General features: G+C 46.7%; 1 protein-coding gene across 1 annotated transcript in view; it reads right to left on the bottom strand.

Annotated features, from left to right (window-relative positions):
* Positions 1–22,165, bottom strand: part of GABBR2 (gamma-aminobutyric acid type B receptor subunit 2) — a 426,191-nt gene that overhangs the window by 201,968 nt on the left and 202,058 nt on the right. The window contains exon 4 of the mRNA XM_017887601.1: positions 9,244–9,345. Coding sequence (XP_017743090.1) covers positions 9,244–9,345 — 102 coding nt within the window. The remainder of the gene's footprint in view (positions 1–9,243; positions 9,346–22,165) is intronic.

The raw sequence follows: 22,165 nt of genomic DNA, 5'->3' as shown, positions 1-22,165 counted from the left end.
ATATATATTTAAATATATATATATATAAATTGGCTGAGTGTGGTGGTACGTGCCTGTAGTCCCAGTTACGTGGGAGGCTGAGGTGGGAAGATTGCTTGAGCCCAGGAAGTTGAGGCTGCAGTGAGCTGTGATCACACCACTACACTCCAGCCTGGGTGACAGAGTGAGACCCTGTCCCCACTCCCCCAGCCCCCCAAAAAAGGCCACATCCTAATCGCCAGAACCTGTGAGTATGTTATGTCACATGGTAAAGGGAAAATGCACATTGCAAATGGAATTAAGGTTGTTTATCAGCTGATCTTAAAATAGGGAGATTTTCTTGGATTATCCAGGCGATAATGTATTCACAGGGTCCTTAAATGTATTCATGTATTCACAGGGTCCTTAAACATGGCCGAGGCAGAGACAGTGATACAGTGTGGGAAAGGCTCCACTGACTATGGCTCCCTTTGAAGATAGAGGAAAGGGGCCGCCAGCCGAGGGATGCAGGTGGCCTCTAGATACTGGAACTAGAGTTTCCCGAAGGAACTTGGCCCTACTGACACCGTGATGTTGGCCTGTCAAGATTCATGTAGGACATCTGGCTTCCAGACAGTAAGATAAATTTGTGTTGCTTGAAGCTGTCCAGATTTGTCACAGCAGCAACAGGAAATGCAGATACCGCCCTCTCTGGAGAGGCCTGTCTCCCTCCCTCTCTGCTGGGGTTCTAGGACACTCAGTTGTTGCTGACTAGTCAAGCAGCTTTTCTGTTCAAAGCTGTCCCCTTAATGTGAGGCTTAAGGATCCCCACTAGTATTGTTGGAGAATTGGGCTATTTTTGTGAGTCACTTAAAAAAGAAAGCCAAACATGGCTCTAAATGGCAGAGACACATTTTCTTTTCCTTTTTTAAGAGTAGAAAGCCTGGCTCAATTTAGAGGGTCTTCATGATGTTGCACTGGGCCCAAATATTGCATTAATATAAAAAATAAAGATGAGAGCTTTCTGCTTATCTGTGTCTTTCTGTCATTCCCTAGCGCGTTTTTTTTTTTAACCACTCCTCCACTTAAGGCAAGTAAGTTGCAAAGCCACTTCATTCCTGTTTTATTACTAAGAAGAAATGCGGGGAGACAGGTCATTTAAAAATGGTGGGCATGAGTAACCTTGGAATGTTGAGAGGCTATGCAGGAATCTTTCTGCTGACTGAGGAGTGTGGGTGGACACGAAGCTTGGGAGGCATGCCGTGGAGGTTCAGAGCCAGTCTGTAGCTAGACTGCTGAGCCAGAATCTCAGCTCAGTCACTTAATCAGCTTCATGGCCTCAGGCTAGTTATTAAACTTCCCAGAGCTTCAGTTTCTCTACCTATAAAATGGGGATAATAATAGTACCTATCTTCAGAGCAGGTGGTGGCAAACACTTTCTATAAAGGTCCAGATAGTAAATATTTTAGGTCTCATAGGCCATATAGTTTCTGTTGCAATTACTCAATTCTGCCGCTGTAGCACAAAAGCAGCCAAAGACATTGTGGTAAATGGATGTATTCCTATAAAACTTTATTTACAAACACAGAGAGTGAGCCAGATTTGGCCCATGAGCTGTAGTTTGCTGACTGCTATTATAAAGTTATTGTGGGGATGAAATGAATTCATGAATCTGTGAGCACAAAGGGAGTGCTTAAAAGTGTCCTCCTTTGATGCTGAAGCAGAAGCGTTGGATGAGGTCAGAAGAAGAGACTGTGATAAGATGGCAAGAGAGAAGAGGAGCCCTTTGGAAAGAGGTGCCTACTGGCACAGCACTGACGCAGGCAAGCAAGGCTCCTGTCTCCTCTGGTAAATTCACCTGCAATAGGGAAGCTCTGTGGTCCCAGAGACCCTAAATGAGTTGCTTACAATCTCTCAACTTTGCTTACTGTATCGAAGTTTGGATTTTAGAAAGTCCTTTGTTATTATTTTAAGTTATTCATTAAAACATAGGGAATTCCATGGCTTCTTTCCCTGAAATTCCCTAATTTTATTATTTAGTGTTTTATTATTTAGTCTTTTCTCTATTCCAGCGTCTCTCAAGTTTCGAACATAATATCAACTACTGATTTTTCAGTCCCTGAGAGAGCCCAACAGTCTGCATATGGCGCATCACACAATTGGGATGGCCCAGTGCCCTCTCTACAGAGGAAGGCATCAAGGAGGGGACGGAGTCCAACCCCAGGTCCACTTGATTCAAAAGCCCCTGCTACGCTTGGTGCGGTGGCTCATGCCTGTAATCCAGCACTTTGGGAGGTCAAGGCGGACGGATTACCAAAGGTCAGGAGTTTGAGACCAGCCTGGCCAACACGGTAAAACACCATCGCTACTAAAAATACAAAAAGTAGCCAGGCGTGGTGGAGGGCGCCTGTAATCCCAGCTACTCAGGAGGCTGAGGCAGGAGAATCACTTGAACCCGGGAGGTGGAGGTTGCAGTGAGCCAAGATCACGCCACCGCACTCCAGCCTGGGTGACAGAGTGAGACACACACCCAAAAAGCCCCTGTTCTGAGTTTCTGTCTGGGATGATGAAAAAGTTCTGGAAGCAGATAATAGGATGGTTGTACAACACTGTGAATGTACTTAATGTCACTGAAATGAACACTTAAAAATGGTTAAAATGGTAAATTTTATGTCACATATATTTTACTACAATAAAAAAACAAAGGGTCACAACTAGAACAGCTTCCCTATACTTTCTGAGTTCTGACAAAAAAGGAAAAAAAGAATGTTGGTGATTTCTGTACAAGTAGGGCATACAGTTCCTGATGGTGGAGGCAGGGGGCTGTGGATGGAAGGGACTTTTGGGGTATCTGATAAAGTTCTCTGACCTGTGTGCTGTTTGCCTTATGATTCATTTAGACATTCACTTGATTTCTGTGGCTTTTAAATTGCTGTTTCATTTCACAATAAAAGATTTTCTTTAAAAGTTCCTGTTCTTTCTACAAATATATTTGGTCTCCAGAGGACCTGGACTGAACTGGGGCAATTGCCCCTCTCATGTCAGTTCCAGACATAAGGGTCTGTGGATGCCCCATGGTTGAAATAATGCACCACCAATTCTTCCGAAAAATGGAAATACGAATACAGCGCAGAAGGCCACTTCGGGGAAGGTGCATGAAGCAACTGAAATGTCCAGAAAGGGAAATCCGACACCTGGATCTCTCCCCAGGAGTGCCCAGGACTTGGTCTGTGCAGAGCGGCTTCCCAGCCCCGCCTGGAAACAGCTAAACTTTAGCCACCCCCTGTTCAGAACAGGCTTGGAATGAGCTTAAAGGGCCTTGTGACTTCATCACACAGAAATGGTTTTATTTCCTGACTTTCTTGATACAAATTTCGATACACATCTGCTAAATCAGCCTTATTAATTTCATTATTCAGTTCCTCTGTGCTCTTGCCTTTTTTCGCCTGGGTGAACTGTCCAAGAATGGGAGAGAGATGTTATGCCTCCCAACGGTATTGTGTTTCTGTCAATTTCCCTCTCTATTTTTAACAGGCTTTTCTTTCTTTATTTCAGTGAGATGTAATTTAAAGCAATAATAGACTATGAGTGTGTTATTCTCAAGGTGGATTGAAGCCTTCTCTACAGAAAAGGACTCTCCTGAGTCCTGTTTGACACCTGTACCTTGAACACGCTTTGGTCTGATATGAATACTGGGATTCTTGCTGTAGTTTGATTTGCTTGGTAGACCTCTGCTCAACCTTTTACCTTTACCCTTTCAGTATCACTTTGTTTATCTGAAGTCAATAGCTAGACTTCGTGTTTCGAAACACAATCTGAAAGCCTTTTCCTTTTGATAATGAGTTTGGCCTATTTGAACTTCCGGTCAGAATCAGTGTATGTGGTCTGTAATGATCTGTTTTGTGCTTTCTGGTTTTCATGTTTGCTTTCTATTTCGAAACATGGATGAGATTTCCTTTGCTTTATTTTTGTGTTTCTGCAGCTTCAGGTTCTGTTTGCATTATGGTATATTTACCACTGAGTTATTCAAAGCATTCTTTAGCTTACATCTCTCTAATTATGAAACTCATGAGCAAAATGGTCTCTTTTGAGTCCCTCTCCTAGTTAACGCCAGGAGTTAAGCACCCTTTTTTTTAAAAAATTCATCTCTTCTTAGACCTGTGAAGGTAATTTGGATTTTTATATCTCAATTATGCCTATTGCCATATCTATTTTTGCATTATGTATAAAATTATATGTAATTTTTGCATCTGCATACACTTTTATAACAATTATTTAGACTTCGCTTTCCTTCCATGGGTTCCCAGGATCCCTGCTCAGCCATTTCTATCACGACCTCAGCCGTAAAGTATGCCCTCGCTCTTGGCTGGTTGACATCGGACTTCAGGATTAGCTTCAAGAAGGGGACCTGGCTGGAACATCGTGTGAGCCCCATACAGTGGAGAATGTCTCCCAGTTGCTCCACTGTCTCTGGGATTTAATGCTTCAGAGGAGTCGGAGAGTGGCCTGGTTTTTGCATCTCTATGGGAAGTTTGTTTTTTTCCTGGCCTAGATATTTGTAAGATTTTCTCCACGAAGTATGTCAAAATTTTGGCAAAACCTGTCTAAGTATGACTCTCTTTTCACCAGTTCTGCAGAAGCTGGCCAGTTTGCTCATATAGTCTGTACATTTCCATACAAAATTGTTGATTTTGTAGTTCAAAAACTGTAGAATAATGGAAATTTTGTATGGCCCAGTCTATAGTTCCAGGTCTGTCTTGAGCCCACTTAACTTTGTTTCCTATTAAAACAAACAAACAAACAAACAAAAAAAACAAACAAAAAAACCCTTCTTATTTGAAAACAGAAAAATTGTGGAGACTGTATACAGAGTTCCCATACAACCCCTCTTCCAGTTTTCCCTATTATTAATGTTTTATATTAGTATTTTGTGCATTTGTCACAATGAATAAATATTGATGTTATTATTAGCTAAAGCCCATTCTTTAATAATCAGATTTCCTTAGTCTTTTTCTCAAACATCCTTTTTCTCTTCCTGGATCCCATCTAGAATATACCACATTGTATTTAGTTGTCATGCCTCCTTCAGCTCCTTTTGGCTCAGGCTTTCTCTATTTTTGATGAACTAGACAGTTTGGGGGAGTATTGGTCAGGTATTTTGTAGGATGACCTTCAACTGTAATTTGTCTGATGTTTTTCTCATAGTTAGACTGGGGTTATGGGATCTGGGGAAGAAGACCACAGAGGTAAAGTTATTTCCATCACATTATGTCAAGGGAGCTTTCAATGTGACTTATCACTGCTGACATTGACCTTGATTGCCTGGCTCCGGGAACGTTTGTCAGGTTTCTCGACTGTCAAGTTATTCTTTTTTATCCCCCCTCTTTTCCTACTGTACCCTTTGGAACAAAGTAACTTTAAGAAGTGTGTAGGGCCGGGCACGGTGGCTCAAGCCTGTAATCCCAGCACTTTGGGAGGCCGAGACGGGCGGATCACGAGGTCAGGAGATCGAGACCATCCTGGCTAACACAGTGAAACCCCGTCTCTACTAAAATACAAAAAACTAGCCGGGCGAGGTGGCGGGCGCCTGTAGTCCCAGCTACTCGGGAGGCTGAGGCAGGAGAATGGCGTAAACCCAGGAGGCGGAGCTTGCAGTGAGCTGAGATCCGGCCACTGCACTCCAGCCTGGGCGACAGAGCGAGACTCCGTCTCAACAAAAAAAAAAAAAAAAAAGAAGTGTGCAGTTATGACCTACCTCTTTGGAGTGTGAGGTATCTATGTAAGTTATTTTGAATTCTTCTGTGTAGGAGATTTGCCTATGCTCTCCCATTTATTAGTCAATCATTTACATAAGAGTAAACTGGTGGAGATTTACTTTATACTTTGGGTTATATTAAAATACTATAATTTTTGTGTTCAAATTGTTCCAGCTTTGGCCACTGGGAGCTCTGTCAATCAGCAACTGTACTCCCTTGATACAGCCCCACCAGTATGTGTATTACTCCTTACCTTCTGGTATTACAGAATACCCTAGAATCATCTTGTCTATTTCCTGCCCCACAGAACCAGCCATTTGTCTAAGGAGCCCTGGTTCCTTTTACTGGAGAATGGTGTTAGGAACCAAAATCTGGATGTTAGGTGTGCTCATTGCTACCATTTCTACTGTTTTGGATTTTGGTTCTGTTCTTGTCCTGGATTTCCCTTAGGAAAACTCCCTTCTCCAGTATCCACAACTGTTATCCTTTATCTCACTGGATTGATCTCTTTGGTGATTTCCTCTGAATTTTGGGAAAGTATCTCAAGTTTGTCCTCCACCTTATTGATTTCTTATTTTTCTTAGCTTTAATTCTGCTCTCTACTACCTCCAATGCAGATTCCAGTTCTACTATTCGATATCTGGTTTTCTTGCCTGTCCTCTGTACCTCGTTCTCCATCTTATCCCACAAGAACTCAGAAACTTGCTTTTCCGCTGAGGTTTCCAAAAGTAACTACCTTCCCGTCATTCCTGAGTATTATGTCCTTGTATTCTCTGGTGCATTTTGTCCAGACTTGGTATTTCATTCACACACACTCAACAAACAGTTGAGCAAATTAGGTTGGGGTTTAGGTGATGGGAAACAGAAGAGTGACCAAGACAGACAGAAATTTCTGCTTCCTGGAGCTTACATTCTAATGGGAGGAGACAGATGATAAAATACCAGGTAAAATGAATAGAAGGCCAGATACTGTTAGAGGTTGAATGGTGTCTCCCCAAAAAATATATTGAAGTCATAACCCCTAGTACCTCAGAATACGACCTGATTTGAGAGCACGGTCATTGCAGATGTAACTAGTTAGGACAAGGTCATACTGGAATGGGGAGGCTCTTATCTAACATGACCAGTGTTCTAAAAAGACAATATAAAGAGAAGAGAGGACATGCCATGTGTGGTAGAGATTGGTGTGATGCAGTGGTGAGCCACAAACTGCCAAGGATTACCAGTGACTACAGCAGCCAAGAGAAAGGCATGGAAGAGTCCTAAGCCTTTGAGAGAGCACATTCTGTTGTTATAAACCACCTAGTTTGTGGTACTTTGTTGCAGCAGTCCCAGGAAATGAAAATAGGTATCGATCAGTGAAATGGAGGAGAAAATTAGCAGAAAGGGGCAAATGGGAGTTGGAGGAACAGGGATTTCAATTTTTAAATAAAGTGTTCAGGGAAAGCTTCTGGGAGAAGGGGGTGACTAGACAAAGACTGCAAGAGGCACAAGAAGGAGCTGTGCAGGTGTCTGGGTGAGGGGAGCCTTTGCCAACAGATGAGGACTGTGTCATTGGTGCTGCTTTCCCGGCTTATGCGATGCCAGAATCCTTTCTCAGAAGTACATGCAGGGCAGTGGAGAAAGCTGGGCCATGACATTGCCCAGACATGGGTTTGAATCCCAACCCACCATTTTTCAGTTGGGTGTCTTGGGGTAGTTGCTAACCTCTTTGAGTCTCGAGTCCACATCTGTGAAACAGGAATACAACAATTCCCTCCATCTGAGGGCTTTGGGGAGGATGAAATGAGCAAATAAAGTGAAGGGCTCTGCACAGGGCCTGGCCTGTGGTCAATGCACTGGAAAGGTGGCTATTTCAGCTGTTATTTTCATTATGGTTAATGTCGGTGCTACTTCTGTTGGAGTTGGTTGGCTGATGGGCAGAGAGCCCAGTTCCATCCCCAGTTTCTTGCTGACTTTCAGCTAGTATCTCTGCTCTGCACACAAAGGTTCTTTAAACATTAAAGTCCGTAGATGCTGGGCCTCTGGAGCTCAGGGAGCTATTTCAAGTGCCCGGCATGGGGAGATGCCCCTGCGTGTGGCATGAGAACGTCAGCGCAGCTGCAGGCCCTCCCCTCCTCTCCCAACCCTGCCCCAGATGCTTCCTGCAGAGCAGCCACCCCACCCCTGAATCCTCCAGGCCCCACATAGCCTGTGACACTGCAGGGGGGAGACCTGGCTCCAGCCACCTGGGCTGTCAAGCAGGCCCTTCCCTGACTACTGTGTCCTCATCTGCAGAGGCTCCCGAGGCTGAAATGTGACCCGCAGGCTCTGCGTCTGCTCTGGAGGAGGTGGTAGACAACTGATACGTTGCTTTCCTTGCTCCCCTTCTCTGGGCTTTGGGCTCCCCATCTGTGAACTGCAGGATTTATAAGGCAACTGCTGTAAGCTGCTACCTGCTCTGACTGATGTAACCTGGGACCCACACAAGACAGAAGGGACGTATCTGCAGTTGGCATCCGGGGTCTCCATGCCAATGACTTCAAGGGAGTGCCTGAAGGAATGGAGGAGAGGGGAAGAGGAATCTGATAGCTCTGGTGACACTGGCATCTGCTTACAAACCTCCAGGAAGTCCCCAGGATAAAAGATCAAACTTCTAAGCTTGGCATTCAAGGCTCCTGGGAACTGACTTCCGTTTCAGCCTCCCTTCTACCCCACTCCAGGTACTTCTGCCTCTGTGGAATCCCTGCTGATCCTAAGCCATGATGAGCATGCCTACCCTACCCTCTGATCTTCCCTCCTACCATGCCGGGCTCCTGTAGGAGGGGATTCCCCTCTTCCTCCAACACCAAATGTTGTCTCTTTATGGAGCCTTGTCTGAGCCCTCTCCCCAGGTGGGATGAGTCACTTCCTCCCTTTGTTCCCAGGCCCCTTTGTTCCTGTTTCCCCTGAGAGGTCTTTCTGTCTTCTTCACCACGCTGGGAGCAATATGAGGACAAGGTCAAGGCCGATGATGTCTGTGAGCCCAGGAGAGGGTCTGGTTTATAAAAACTGTATGAGAGAGTTTGTAGAATGAATGGACAAATGAAAGTTCGAGACTGACTTACAACTGGGGAAACTTCTAGTTGACCCTGTTTCTAAAGTGAGTGTCACCGGATAGGGGTCAGGAGCCTGGGCTTTCAGTTGCGACAACAAGACTTCTTTGCTGTGGGCTTTCTGCAAGACAGTTCCTCTCTCTATGACTCTTCAAAACAGACATGATAATCATGTGTGCCCCGCTTGCCCCTGAGACTGTGTCGAGAGATATAAAACCATCAGGAAAGTGCTCAGTGGCTGTGCACCTGCAGCCAGCACCTCTGGCCAGTGTTGGACAGCAAGGAAGGAAAAGCCAAGGGAAGCTAATTCCTGGGAGCTTCTCCTGTCTGGGATGCCAAGGTGGAAATGAACTTGAGACCCAGACCATACTTGAGGCTCTTTCATAGTCAGGTAATTTGGGCACCCAGGGCACTGAGATCAGTCTGCCATTCACCCTGTGGCTAGCCACACCTACCTTCAGCTTTTTGACACTGGTACAGGGATCATTGGAGAAGCTCTCGGTGTCTGAAATCTCAATGTCTTCGCCATACAGAACGCCAGTCAGGTCGTTCCGCACCTGTCAGCAAAGAGAAAGCAGAGGGTGGGTGTGCTGGGGACCACAGGAAGGGTCAGTTCAGAGGGGTCATCCTGGGGAAGTCAATTGGGCAAAGTGAGTTTCTCTACTCCACCGACAATGCAAAGTAAGTGGTTTTGTTTTACATTATTAACTAGACCGGCCCATGAAAACTTGAGGATTCCCCAGTCCCACCCTGCAACTGACACATGGATACAAGGAGGCCAGAGAGGGAAGGGACTTTCTAAGATTGCCCAGGGAGTTCCTGCAAGAGTCAAGATTAGCACCTTTGCTGGTGTTTCTCCACCACATCACACTGTCTCCAAATCAGGCTATTCAATTACGTCTTTGTTAATATGTTGCATTATTTATTTGCAACATTATTTCACTTTATGGTGAGGAAATAGCTAAGATATTCAAAGATAATACAGAGTAGAGGAAAGAGGAAAGAAGTATGGAACTTGCCTGTGATGTTAAACATAACTATGTGTCTACTGACACATAGAATGAGGAATATCTATGGATGTGAAAAGCAAAGAGCTGCAAACTCCAGGGTTACCAGGACCAGCCAGTGTGTGAACTAGCCTGTATGGAAGGACGTTACAGAATGATAGGGCTGGGCATGGGCTCACACCTATAATCCCAGCGCTTTGGGATGGCAAGATGGTGGGATTGCTTGAGCCCAGGAGTTCAAGACTGCAGTGATCCATGATCATGCCACTGTACTCCAGCCTGGGTGACAGAACAAGACCTTGTCTCAACAGAGCAAAACAAAACAGAAGACAGCAACAGTTGGTTGCTGAGTTAGAAGGTGGGTCAAGGGTTACCAGATCTGATTTTTTTGGGGAAAATCAGAAATTCAGACTTTTAAAATATAAAATCCCCTTATTTTTAAATGTGGATACATTTTGAATTAAAAAAAAAACAAACAAACAAAAAAAAAAAAACAAAGTAAGGATCGAACTACATAAACTTAAAGTCTGTATCTGGCCTGTGGCCGTGGCTGTGCACCCTCTGACATAGAGTGATGGAAACTGACTTTGTGTTTTGGTAGCAAGAACTAGGTTGGGGTTAGGGGATCCAGCTTCCAGGTCCTGCTGTATCACTGACTTGCTTGTGACCTCAACCTCTCGTGTGATCCTCCCCTTCTCTGGGCCTCAGTTTCTTCCTCTTTAGGAGATGCTTTAAGCATTTCTTGTTCACACCCATTAGCATGGCTATTACCAAAAAGCAAAACCACAAGTGTTGGTGAAGATGTGGAGAAACTAGAACCCTTGTGTATTGCTGGTGAAAATGTAAAATGCTGCCGTTGCTGTGGAAAACAGTATGACAGCCCCTCAAAAAAGTAAATATAGAATTACCACATGATCCAGCTATTTCACTTCTGGGCACATACCCAAAAAATTGAAAGCAGGGACTTGACAGACAATTTACATCCATGTTCATAAGGGCAAGTGTTCACTGTAGCTAAAAGGTAGAAGCGACCCAAACATTCACTGCTCGATGAATGGATAAACGAGCTGCGGTATATACAGACAGTGAAATATTATTCAGCCTTCAAAAGGAATAAAATTCTGACACATGCTACAACATGGATGAACCCTGAAGACATCATGCTATGTGAAATAAGGCAGACACAAAAGGACAAATATTGTATGACCTATTCATACGAGATACTCAGAGTAGTCACATTTATAGAGACAGAAAGTAGAATGGTGGTTACCAGCAGCTGAGGGGAGGAGGGGATGAGGAGTGATGGTTTAATGGGCACAGAGTTTCAGTGTGGAATGATAAAAAGAAAAAAGTTCTGCAGATGCAGTAGTGATAGTTGCACCAACATGTGAATATACTTACTGCTACTGAACTGTATCCTTATAAACGGTTAAAATGATAAATTTTCTGTTATGTATATTGTACCACAATAAAAAAGAACTTCTTATTTCAACACTTGGTGGATCCTTGTAATGTATCCATCAGAGCATTTTGGATAATCTGGCCCTAAATGTCACAGGATGGTCACCACCAAGGAAGGGAGACAAAAGAGACTGTGACGGGAGCTGCCATCTTTTATTTCTTTGAGAGAAACATGCAGCAAATGGAGCCAATGTGAACATGTAATCATTCTGGCTAGCAAGTCCATGGGTGTTTATCTTACTCTGAATGCTTGAAATGCCTTGTGATCAATGTTTTGTAAAAAGAAAGACGCTGTCCCAGTCAGGGTGATCCTTGTCCATCCTTCGTTTTTACCTCAACTTGATGGAAGATTGGTGACTAGTCAATGCGGGAGAAAAGTTAACTTTTCCATTAGAGTTTATTTCTGTTGTCTCAAATCCTTTTGGATACAAGGGGGTCCCATGATGAGTTCTGAGTATCACGAGGGTGTTGTGGAACAACAGTCATTATTAAACAGGGAAAACATGCACACGTGGCCCTCCTGGGAGGAGCTCAATGCGTGAGCTCCTGGAAACACACAGTCAAGCCTTGGCTCTCCACTTGCATGGCACCCACATTCTGAGAAACCACCCAAGCTCTCAAGTCTCAGTTTTTACACCTCTAAGATGCGGGCGATACAGCAAGTAGCTCACGGGGTTGACTCAAGGCCCACCAAAAACACCGAAGATGTGGAATGGCTTTGTAAACTCTAAAGTTCTACACACCACTTAGAAGTTGCAGTGATCATTCCCAGGCAAATGGCAAAGCATCAGGGCAGCAGCGGCTTGGGTATCCACATGTGTGTACTAATGTGTGCATGGAAGCTATTATATAAACATGGCAGAATAAAACGTTTTATAGGTGGTCAGACCTCAAAACAAACGGACAAAACACACCCTAGACGTCATCTCATCCCTCCCCTCATTTCACAGATGAGGAAACTGAAGTGTGATTCCCAGTCCTGGCTGGCTCTTCTGGATTCTACCAGATGTGGACAGTTTCAGAGGCCCAGTGAACCAGAACAGGCCAGAACGGATGATCAGTGAGGTCAGCCACTCACCGCCCATAATCTCAGCACCAAGGAGTCTGTGCTCACCTCAAGTATTTATCCTAACGGACTTTCTGGGGAAAGCAAATGGAGGCAATCAGTAATATTATAAATGACGTTTTAAAGTAACAAAAACATAGAAAAGAAATAATGTAATAGATCTTCCTCACAAGCGAAAAAAATTTACATGCTCCTTAAGTGGGTAGAAAGACCCTTTAGTGCACTGATGGAAGATTTACTAAGAAAATTTGTAAATACCTGGGTTTCCTTCTGTAACTGCAGTTATCTCTTGTTTAAAACAGAGCCAGGCCAGGCGCGGTAGCTCACGCCTGTAATCCCAGCACTTTGGGAGGCCAAGGCGGTTGGATCACCTGAGGTCAAGAGTTCAAAATCAGCCTGGCCAACATGGCGAAACCCCATCTCCACTAAAAATATAAAAATTGGCCAGGCAGTAGTGGCATGTGCCTGTAATCCCAGCTACTTGGGAGGCTGAGGCAGGAGAATCACTTGAACCCGGGAGGCAGAGGTCACAGTGAGTCAAGATCACGCCATTGCACTCCAGCCTGGGCAACAGAGCAAGACTCTGTCTCAAAAAACAAAAAAACAAAAACAAAAAGAAACAAACTAAAACTGGAGCCAATGTCTTGCCATTAATTTCATTTCTGCAAAATGATTTCCTTTTTTCTGTTAATCTCCTGTATAAAAATAGAAGTATATTCTTCTCGGAAAGGAATAACTCTTAATTTCTAATAAAATAGAGTCACACACACACACACAACATACTCTCTCACTCACACACACACACACACACACACACACACACACAAAGTATGGCAGGGGTGCCCCTGGGGCCTAATCTGCATATTGGGCCAAGTGAGGCAGCCACCAGGAGTCTGATTTGCTGAAAGCTTTGGGCATCCTGAGAGGGATGGGGAGAGATGGGTAATGATGGGCAGGGGAAGTTAGAAGGCTGCCCCTCACCTGGAAGGGAGCCCCAGGAGGGCAGGAGACACAGACTGACAGGCAGTGAGGAGAGCTGTGAGCAGGCACCCAGGGCTGCTGGAAGGGAGGTGAGGAAGGACTGGGCTCCCTACAGGCCAGGGCCTCTCAGGTTACCCAAAGAGGAAAACTCTTCCCGCTTCTGGTACAGCGGATCCAGGACCTGGCCAAGGAACAAATCCACAAGGAGCTGAAGACATTTGGCATGGAGAGGAACGGATGGGTCAGAGCCCCTGGAATAAATAATCTGTGATAAGAGGCTTGGAGGCAATACTTGTTAACTCGACACCTCCTCCTCACCCCCGCTACAAGAACTGTGAGTTCGTGCCAGAAAGCATGTCCCTGAAGCAGTGGTTCTCAAACAGTGGCCCCTGCACCAGTAACACCAGCACCATCTGAGAACTTGCTAAAAATGCAAACTCTCCAGCCCTGCCCAGAACTACTGAATCAGATACTACGGGGTGGGGTCCAGCACCGCTCTCCAGGTAATTCTATGTTTAGAGAAATATCTTCTAAAGGAAGCAGGATAAGTTTTAAGTAAATGATTGATAATTGTGTGAAAAAAAATTGTAATGGCTTGGATATTTTCCCCTTGGTTAGGAGATCAGAATGTATTAACTGAGCAAGGCAATTGACAAAGGGTGATTAAGACTAGGAACCCCACCACCCCCTGCTTTTTTTTTTTTTTTTTTTTTTGAGACAAAGTGTCACTCTTTCACCCAGGCTGGAATGTAGCGGCACGATCTGGGCTCACTGCAACCTCCGCCTCTCAGGTTCAAGCCATTCTCCTGCCCCAGCCTCCCGAGTAGCTGAGATTACAGGTACCTGCCACCACGACCAGCTAATTTTTGTATTATTAGTAGAGACGGGGTTTTGCCATGTTGGCCAGGATGGTCTCAAACTCCTGATCTCAAGTGATCCACCTGTCCTGGCCTCCCAAAGTGCTGGGATTATAGGCGTGAGCCACTGCACCTGGCCAGGAACTATATTTTAAAAGGTATCACATCTAGAATGAAGGAAGGGACAATCCCTCTGCAATCCATCTCAGACCACACATAGAGCCCTGGGCTCAGTTCTGCCTTCCTTTATCAGGGTAGCGACAAAGTGGTTCACACTCAGAGGAGAGAGGTGTGACTAGGACAGGGACCAAGAACCTTTTAGGGAGACCATGGGCACCAGCTGGAGAGCGTAAAGGTCACAAAGGGTGAAACCAATGACTCCTCAGGCTCCTGTGCAGCTTTGGGAATCAAATAGCCAAATACAAGTCTGTTAATACTTCAACTCAGACTTCAAGTTCTAGGAAGTCCCACATTTTTCATAAAGCTAAGAGCCAGGAGAAATCCGTGGCATTGAGGGAAAGCCAGCAGTGGGGACAGCCCCACTCATGCTGACCAGGGAGAAAATGCCGCCAGGTCAGATCAACCATCAGAACAGCAGAGATGAGTGCGTCTGCCCACAACCTCCCTCCCAGCTGGTTCACGGGGCTGTGGGTGAAGAGAGTGACAGGGACTTGTCACTCCAATAAAGCCATCACAATGGCTTCGCTCTTGCAACTGACTGAGCACACAACCTCCATCCGCACACTAGGCATGGGAGTGCACAGTCTTTATCCATGCCTGCAAGACATAGCGGGAGAAGGGGAGGGGTTGGAGGAGGAAAAGGAGATGAGAGAAAAAGGTGGAAAGCAAATGGAATCGGGAAAGGAGTGTAGGTAAACGAATGACTAAGAAGAATCTTCTCACTCAGCATTTAATTGAGTTCATGTAACCCGTTTAAGCCTAATGTGGGTCCACACTGTCCCATTAGGGAGGCTGGTCCCCACTTCTGAGAAGGCCACAGTGCCACTCCATTGCAAAGTCTCCTCCCTGCTCTGAAACCTACACCTCTCCATTAAACACAGAACAGCTGCCAGAGGACGTCAGGCACTGCCCTCTCTCTAGAATCACCCAGTCTTGCGTTTATCAAATCACTGCATGACCTGCCGCCTCATGCAGTGATATGATGGGCCAAATCACTGTGTGGGCCAGTCTGTTCTCTCCACCCACACTGTCTCTGCTTTAGGGCCCCAGGACTGTATCTGCACGCCCTGCCAGGCTCCCATCCCCTGCAACTCCCTGCTACCCACAGGTAGGGCCAGTGAACTCCTGGCTCCCATGGATCCCCCCGCTTGGCACTGGACACTCCTGCCCTCCATGGATGCAAGGTGAGGGGCCTGAGGTCAGGAGCCTTGGGGTGCAGCCCTCAGTGAGCCTGGCAAGGGACCTTCTCTGACTTCAGGCTCTCAATCTGAGCTCTTGCTTCATTCCTGGGACTGAAATTCTCTCTCATGCCCAGTCACTGCCTGGCTTCTGGGCGTAAGCACCTTCCCGAGCAGCCACTCACCACTTTGGATTTTCCACAATGGGCTCTGTTTGTCCCTACCAGTCCCACTCCTTCATTCGCTCACTTATCCACCCACTCATTCATTTCTGATATTGACATCTCTTCCGTTTCAGGAACCATCTGAGATAGCACCGGGCCTCTAACGATGACCAAAACTGTTCACTCTCCTGGATCTCTGTCTAGTGAGGGCAAGAGGCATTCATCTGCTGACTGTCCCAGAGAATGTGTAAATGTTCACTGAGACAAGGGCACTCAAGTTCAGGGGCAGGCTTCTGGGAGAGGCTGTAGCAGAGGAGTCAGCCCCAGACCAGGAGGTATGGCAGGGGGAAGGACTCCAGGCCGAGGAGCAGCATGTGTACGTCCTGTGACGGGAGGGAGTTGGTGGAAAAACTAAAAGAATGTCCCAGTGGGCTAAATGTAGAACCTAAAGCAGGGCTTGGGGGAGGCTGTCGGAATGAACTGAGAAAGTGGTAGGTGAGGGCAGCCCGGGCAGGCCTTCGAGTTCACATAAAGGACCAGGTCTTGGCCCTAAGCACAGTGGTAACCCAGGATGAGGTTTTTTTTTTTTTTTTTTTTGAGACAGAGTCTCGCTCTGTCGCCCGGGCTGGAGTGCAGTGGCCGGATCTCAGCTCACTGCAAGCTCCGCCTCCTGGGTTCACGCCATTCTCCTCCCTCAGCCTCCTGAGTAGCTGGGACTACAGGCGCCCGCCACCGCGCCCAGCTAATTTTTTTGTATTTTTAGTAGAGACAGGGTTTCACTGTGGTCTCGATCTCCTGACCTTATGATCCGCCCGCCTCGGCCTCCCAAAGTGCTAGGATTACAGGCGTGAGCCACCGCGCCCGGCCCAGGATGAGGTTTTAAGTGATGGAGTGACATTATTAGAACTATGATTTGAAAGAGTTGCTCAGGCTGCTGTGAGACCACTGAGGGGCAGGGACATGAGGGGAAGAAGAAGGGCAGGGAGGGGCTCCAGCAATGGTCCAGGCGAGGGATTCTGGAGGCTAGATGATATGATACAGGAGGTGGCAAGAAGTGATCGGCTTGGGGGTACATTCAGAATAACTAATAATCTGTATTAGCCATCTGCTGCTGTGCAACAAATTACCCCAAAACTTAGCAGCTTAAACCAATATGCATCCACGGTCCCCCACAGTTTCCATGGTGAGGAATGGGGAGCAACTTAGCTGGGGGTTCCTGGCTCAGGGTCTTTCAGGAAGTTGTGGTCAGGATGCTGGCTGGGGCTGCTGTCACCTAAAGACTTTGGGACTACATGTTGGGATCACCTGGGGAGTTTTAGAAACTGCTAATGCCCTAGCTGCATCCTAAACCAATCAGAACCTCTGGGATAGGACCCGGGTATCTGTATTTTTACAGCTTTCCAGGAGTTTCCAATGTGTAGCTAAAGTGGCTACTGATTAGGGGTAAGAGCAACAGAATCATCAAGCTCACGGCTCTGTTGCCAGCCTGCCTGAAAACCCCTGAGCCCCCTGTCCCCATCTCCTCCAGACCCAGGGCACCAAGATTGCTCCCCAGCTCTCACCTGCCCCCTCTAGTGGGTACATCTCATCTTTAATCCCCAGGCCCTTCTACTCCTGGTCCTTAGCACCCCAAGCAGACCCTGACTATGACAGAGGAGAAAATGGAGAGAAGGAAAGGAGGCAGGAGGACATGAGAGAGAAAGCAAGAAAGGGAGAAGAGAGAAGCAGATTATTACAGCAACTTGCTACCACATTCAGACCACATGTCCCACACCGAGAAGGCTCCCAAGGGCAAGTGAAATTCACAGCCAGTGGCTGGGGGCTGCAGAGAGCTCCAGAGATCTCAAGGCACTTGGCTTCTATGGCCAGTAGTTCCCCAGACAACTTCTCTAATGAGGCCACTGCACCAGCAGAGGAACCATCCAGAAAGGCACAGATCCAGGTGAAGACGGGAAGAACCAGGGCTGCGCCACATGCACTTTACAACTCTGAAAATTCTCATTAGGTTACGAAATGAACTGAGAGCAAAGCGAATTCTCAGCTCTCCTATGGAAGCTGAGGTAACCTACTTTGTCATTCAAATGCACTCGCTATATATAGCCACGAATTGTGCCGAAATGTCACTCCTCTTACCTGACTAAAGTGTATAATTATAGATTTACTTCTATTCATTCATGAAATGTGTCTTCACTTGATTAAACAGTTCATTCAAGGAAAATCCATTAAAATATGGAACATGTTAAAATGTGGCTCCTTAGAGGCAGAGGGCACCGTTGTAGCTAAGATGCTAATTAGGATAAACAGGCATTTGAAACACTCAAATCTTTGAATAATTCAGGCCACTTTTACTGGGGCTGGAGCTCCCCAGGAACTGCCATTAATTTAAGCTAATTAAAAAATTAGCCTGGAGAGGCGTAGACCAAAGCTGACTTCAAACACAGGAGAGCCATCATGTAGCAGGGGGGACACAAGGCGCTGGGCACCCCCATGGTGCTGGAGCACCAACAGGTAAGATGGTTCAGGAAATTAGATTTTGGCCCAATGCCAAAAAACCCACAGCTTTCTAATGACGGAGAAGGTGGTTTTGATAGATAATGAGGTCTTTCAAAGATTTCAGGCATATGCTTAAAAACTTATCCGTGTGGTGTATTTCTGCCTGTCCAAACCTGATGCGCATTCATGAAGAGAGCATTCCTTTTGAAAATGGAGCCACCTACTTTTAGATTTCTACAAATAAGTTCACTCTTAATCACCTGTAACCAGATTTGAATGTAAGTGAAAAAAAATTTAAAGGGCAAGTATGTAACTGAATATGTATTAGATCTGCTGCACAAGGGGAATAGCTGTACTTGGGGAATGCCTGTGGGTATATATCCAGCTGTATTCAGGTGTGTGTGTGTATGTGTGTGTGCATGTGTGTGTGTGACCCATGCATGTTCACAGTGTGCAGAGCCAGTGGGTTGAAAGGTGACCTCCAAAAAAGATAGGTCTAAGTTCTAACCCTGAGAACTTGTGAATGTGACCTTATTTGGAAAAAGGGTCTTTGCAGATGTAATTAACCGAAGGATCTTGGGATGAGATCACCCTGTATAAATCCAGTGTTAAGGATTCTTATAAGAGAAAGGTAAAGGGAGACTTGGGACACAGAGACATGAGGGAGAAGTTCACATGAAGACGGAGGCAGAGGGTGGAGTGATGCAGCTGCTGGCAAGGAGCACCTGGAGCCACCAGAAGCTGGGAGATGCAGGCAAAGATTCTCTCCTAGAGACTTCAGGGCAAGCCTGCTAACACCTTCATTTAGGACCTCTGGCCTCCAGAACTGTGAGACAATACATTTCTGTTGTTTTAAGCCACCTAGTTTGTGGCGATTTGTTTCAGCAGCCACAGGAAACTAATACACTTGGGGCAGGTTCCCATGGAGAAGCCTGGCTTCCTGTCCAATCTAGATGCTCATGCCATGTGTCACGGCCTCTGGAATGGAACCCCAGTTTCCCTCTACTTGATGGCACCATTTGTCTGTCCCAAAGATATATGGTATTTCTTACATCTCCAGAATTACCAAAAGCAGGGAAACAAGTGGAGGACCATAAGCTGTGCATTGTGGAAATGTGGGTGCCCAGGACAGGGGCGCTGGCCTCATGGAGCTTCAGTGGAGGGCTCAGTAGTCCGGGTCATTGACTTTGAGTTGACTTGCAAAGAGGTGACCATGAGTACTGGGGCTATAACATTTTCTTCCCTATGGACATGTCAGCTCCAGGAGGGAAGCACTTGGTTTGTTTTGATCTCAGGATCCTGTGTAGTGCCTGGCATACAGGAGGTGCTCACAACTATGGTGAATGAGAGAATGGATGAGTGCATGCTGAGGCTAAGCCATGGCCGCCCACTCTTAGATGGAGGAGGGTAATATTCTGAGCCCACTAGAATATTGAGCTGGTCTCGCAGGGATGAGGCAACTTCCCAAGGGTTGGGCTACATGCTGAGGCTGAAGACCCAGCCTGCAGATGCAGGGGTGAGTCCCAGGGGCAGAGCTAGCTGAACTCTATGAGGGCCCCAATGAAGGAAGAAATCTGGGGAGAGCTGTGGTGATCTGTGGGCACCCCTGTGGGGATATATGAGGCTTGAGGGCAGCTGGAGTTCCCTGGGGACAGTTCCTTGCTTCCCTCACCATAGCAGAGAGTGTCAGGCACCTGTGACCTGAGACCTGCCCAGCTACTCATATCATGCCCTCATGGCAGCTCCTACCTGCTGGGAGTCCAGCTGGCCTACATGGCAATTGGGAGCAGGGATCCCACCTGGCAGAGCTACAGGCCCCCACACCCAACCCACAATGCCAGCTCTCAGCACTATCACTGCATTATGAGAGTCCTCCAGAGGGAGGGCAGGGAGGCTGCAGGCTGCTCCTCTCCCCAGCCCACCACTGCTCCTCGGAGGCACGTCTCCCAGAACCGCATACTGCAGGGAAGAAACACACCCTCAGCCCAACTTCAAGAAGGCAACTGGGGCCGCTCCGGCTTTCAAATCAAATCAAATCCTCAGTTTTAGAAATTCCAAAGAATCATCAGTGATGGATAGAGTCATGCCTTTCCCCCAAAGATGTCCATGTCCAAATCCCTAAAATATGTTACCTCATGTGGCAAAGGGGACTTTGCAGATGGGATAAAGTTAAGGATGTCGAGATGGAGCAACCATCTGGGATTATCCATGTGGCCCGACGTGATCCCAAGGGTCTTTATAAGGGAAGGAGGGAGGCAGAAAAGTCAGAGTCAGGGAAGAAATTTATTCAAAGAAGCTCTGCTGCTGGCTTTGAAAGTGGAGGAAGTGGCCAGGAACCAAGGCTCACAGGCAGCCTCTAGAAGGTGGGAAAGGCAAGGAAACATTCTCCCCTAAAGCCTCCAGAAGGGACCAGCCAAAATCAAGAACACCTTGATTTTGAACTTCTAATCTTCAGTACTATAAGATAATAATTTGTGCCGTTTAAAGCCACTAAATTTATGATGATTTGTTGCAGCAGAACAGGAAACTGACACAATAAGCTTTCACCTTGAGATCCCACACATCTTGAAATGCCAACATGCTGTTTGAAGTCTTCCCTTGTTCCTAAGCTAGCACTGACCTCTCCTCTGAACTCCACAGTCCTGGGCTCCAGATCCCTCTTCTCGGCCAAACAGAGAATGTCCTGAGATTCCATATACCGTCCATCTGGGACACCTCCTGCCCCTCCAGATGCCTAGCACGGGCTGCCTAAGGAAGAAGGACCAGGTCCAAGCACCTTTCTTGGTTAATGCACAAAAATTTCCTGTTGGGCATCCCCAACCACCAGTCTTCCCTTTGGCCTCATTCTCCAAAGACCTTACCCACTCTAGGAGCAGTTGGTGAAGTCAGGCTACACTGAGCTGTTGGGGAATGAAATTAGCCATCAGACCTTATTGCTTTCCTTGTGACAAACTGCCCATTGCTTTAATTGTTCCAGACTCGAGGGACCAAACCAATGTTTACAAAAACGCTGGGTATTAATAAAACAGGGAGGCGTGATGTTAAGGTGATGAATAGAAACTTCTATAGGAAATCGGCAATATGCAAAGTGAGTCTCTGACACCAAACTGGAGACAGATATTAAGAAATCACACCTGAAGCACCAAAGCAAGCCAACTTCAAAACCATTCGCTGGCTCTCTGAGCCCAATCCCTGCTCCTGTCTCTCCAGGAATGGTGGAGGGGATGGCAGCTGGCCACATGGGAAAGTCTAGGCCTGTGAGATATCACTTCGTGCATCCCTGAGGAACTGCCACCAAACCCAGGGGACTGGCGTGGTACCTGGGCCTCAGGGAAACGGCCAAGACCAGTGGAAGAGGCCACCAGGAAGTAGATTTTAGCTCCCTCAGAGACAGAACTTTCTAACAAGAGAGTGAGCCAAGGAAGGACGGGCCCTTCCCCAGGTGGGAGTGAGCTCCCCGCCATGACTGGTATGCAAGCAGAGGTGGGTTGCTGTAGAAGGGATTCAGGCATCAGATGGAAGGGCAGAAGAGACTACTGGATCCCCAAGGAAGGTCTCAAATTCTCAAACCTGAGAAGTTGCAAACTTGCCCATGGGGAGCTGCCTAGGTGGTACATGTTCTCATCCCTGCAGAAATAGGACAGCTTCAGGCCGCTCTGCAAGCCGGATGAGCAGTGGGATCAAATCGTCCACCTTTGCACTTCATGGTGGAGTTTAAAGGACTCCTTCCTGAGGCCCTGGGAAATCACTGCACTTTTTATGAGCAGCTTTCTTTCCAGTTCTGGATTCCAAAGTGGGTGATTTGTCCTCAACTCATGTTCCGCTCTGACATCCTAAGCCGCCAGCATTTGCAAACCCCACCGCTTGCTTCCACTGGCTCCCTTCTTCTAGGGCTTCAGATCTGGGGTGTGGGATGCGGTGAGGAACTGAAGGGCTGGGACTCCCCTTGGCACAGACAGCAAAAGGCCTAGGTGCAAACTGCTCCCAGAG

This window comes from Rhinopithecus bieti, unplaced genomic scaffold (assembly GCF_001698545.2).
Source record: "Rhinopithecus bieti isolate Rb0 unplaced genomic scaffold, ASM169854v2 scaffold_16773, whole genome shotgun sequence".
In the NCBI taxonomy this organism is placed as follows: domain Eukaryota; kingdom Metazoa; phylum Chordata; class Mammalia; order Primates; family Cercopithecidae; genus Rhinopithecus; species Rhinopithecus bieti.
The sequence above is the reverse complement of the archived record's forward strand: the minus strand, read 5'-3'. Positions and strand labels throughout refer to the sequence as shown.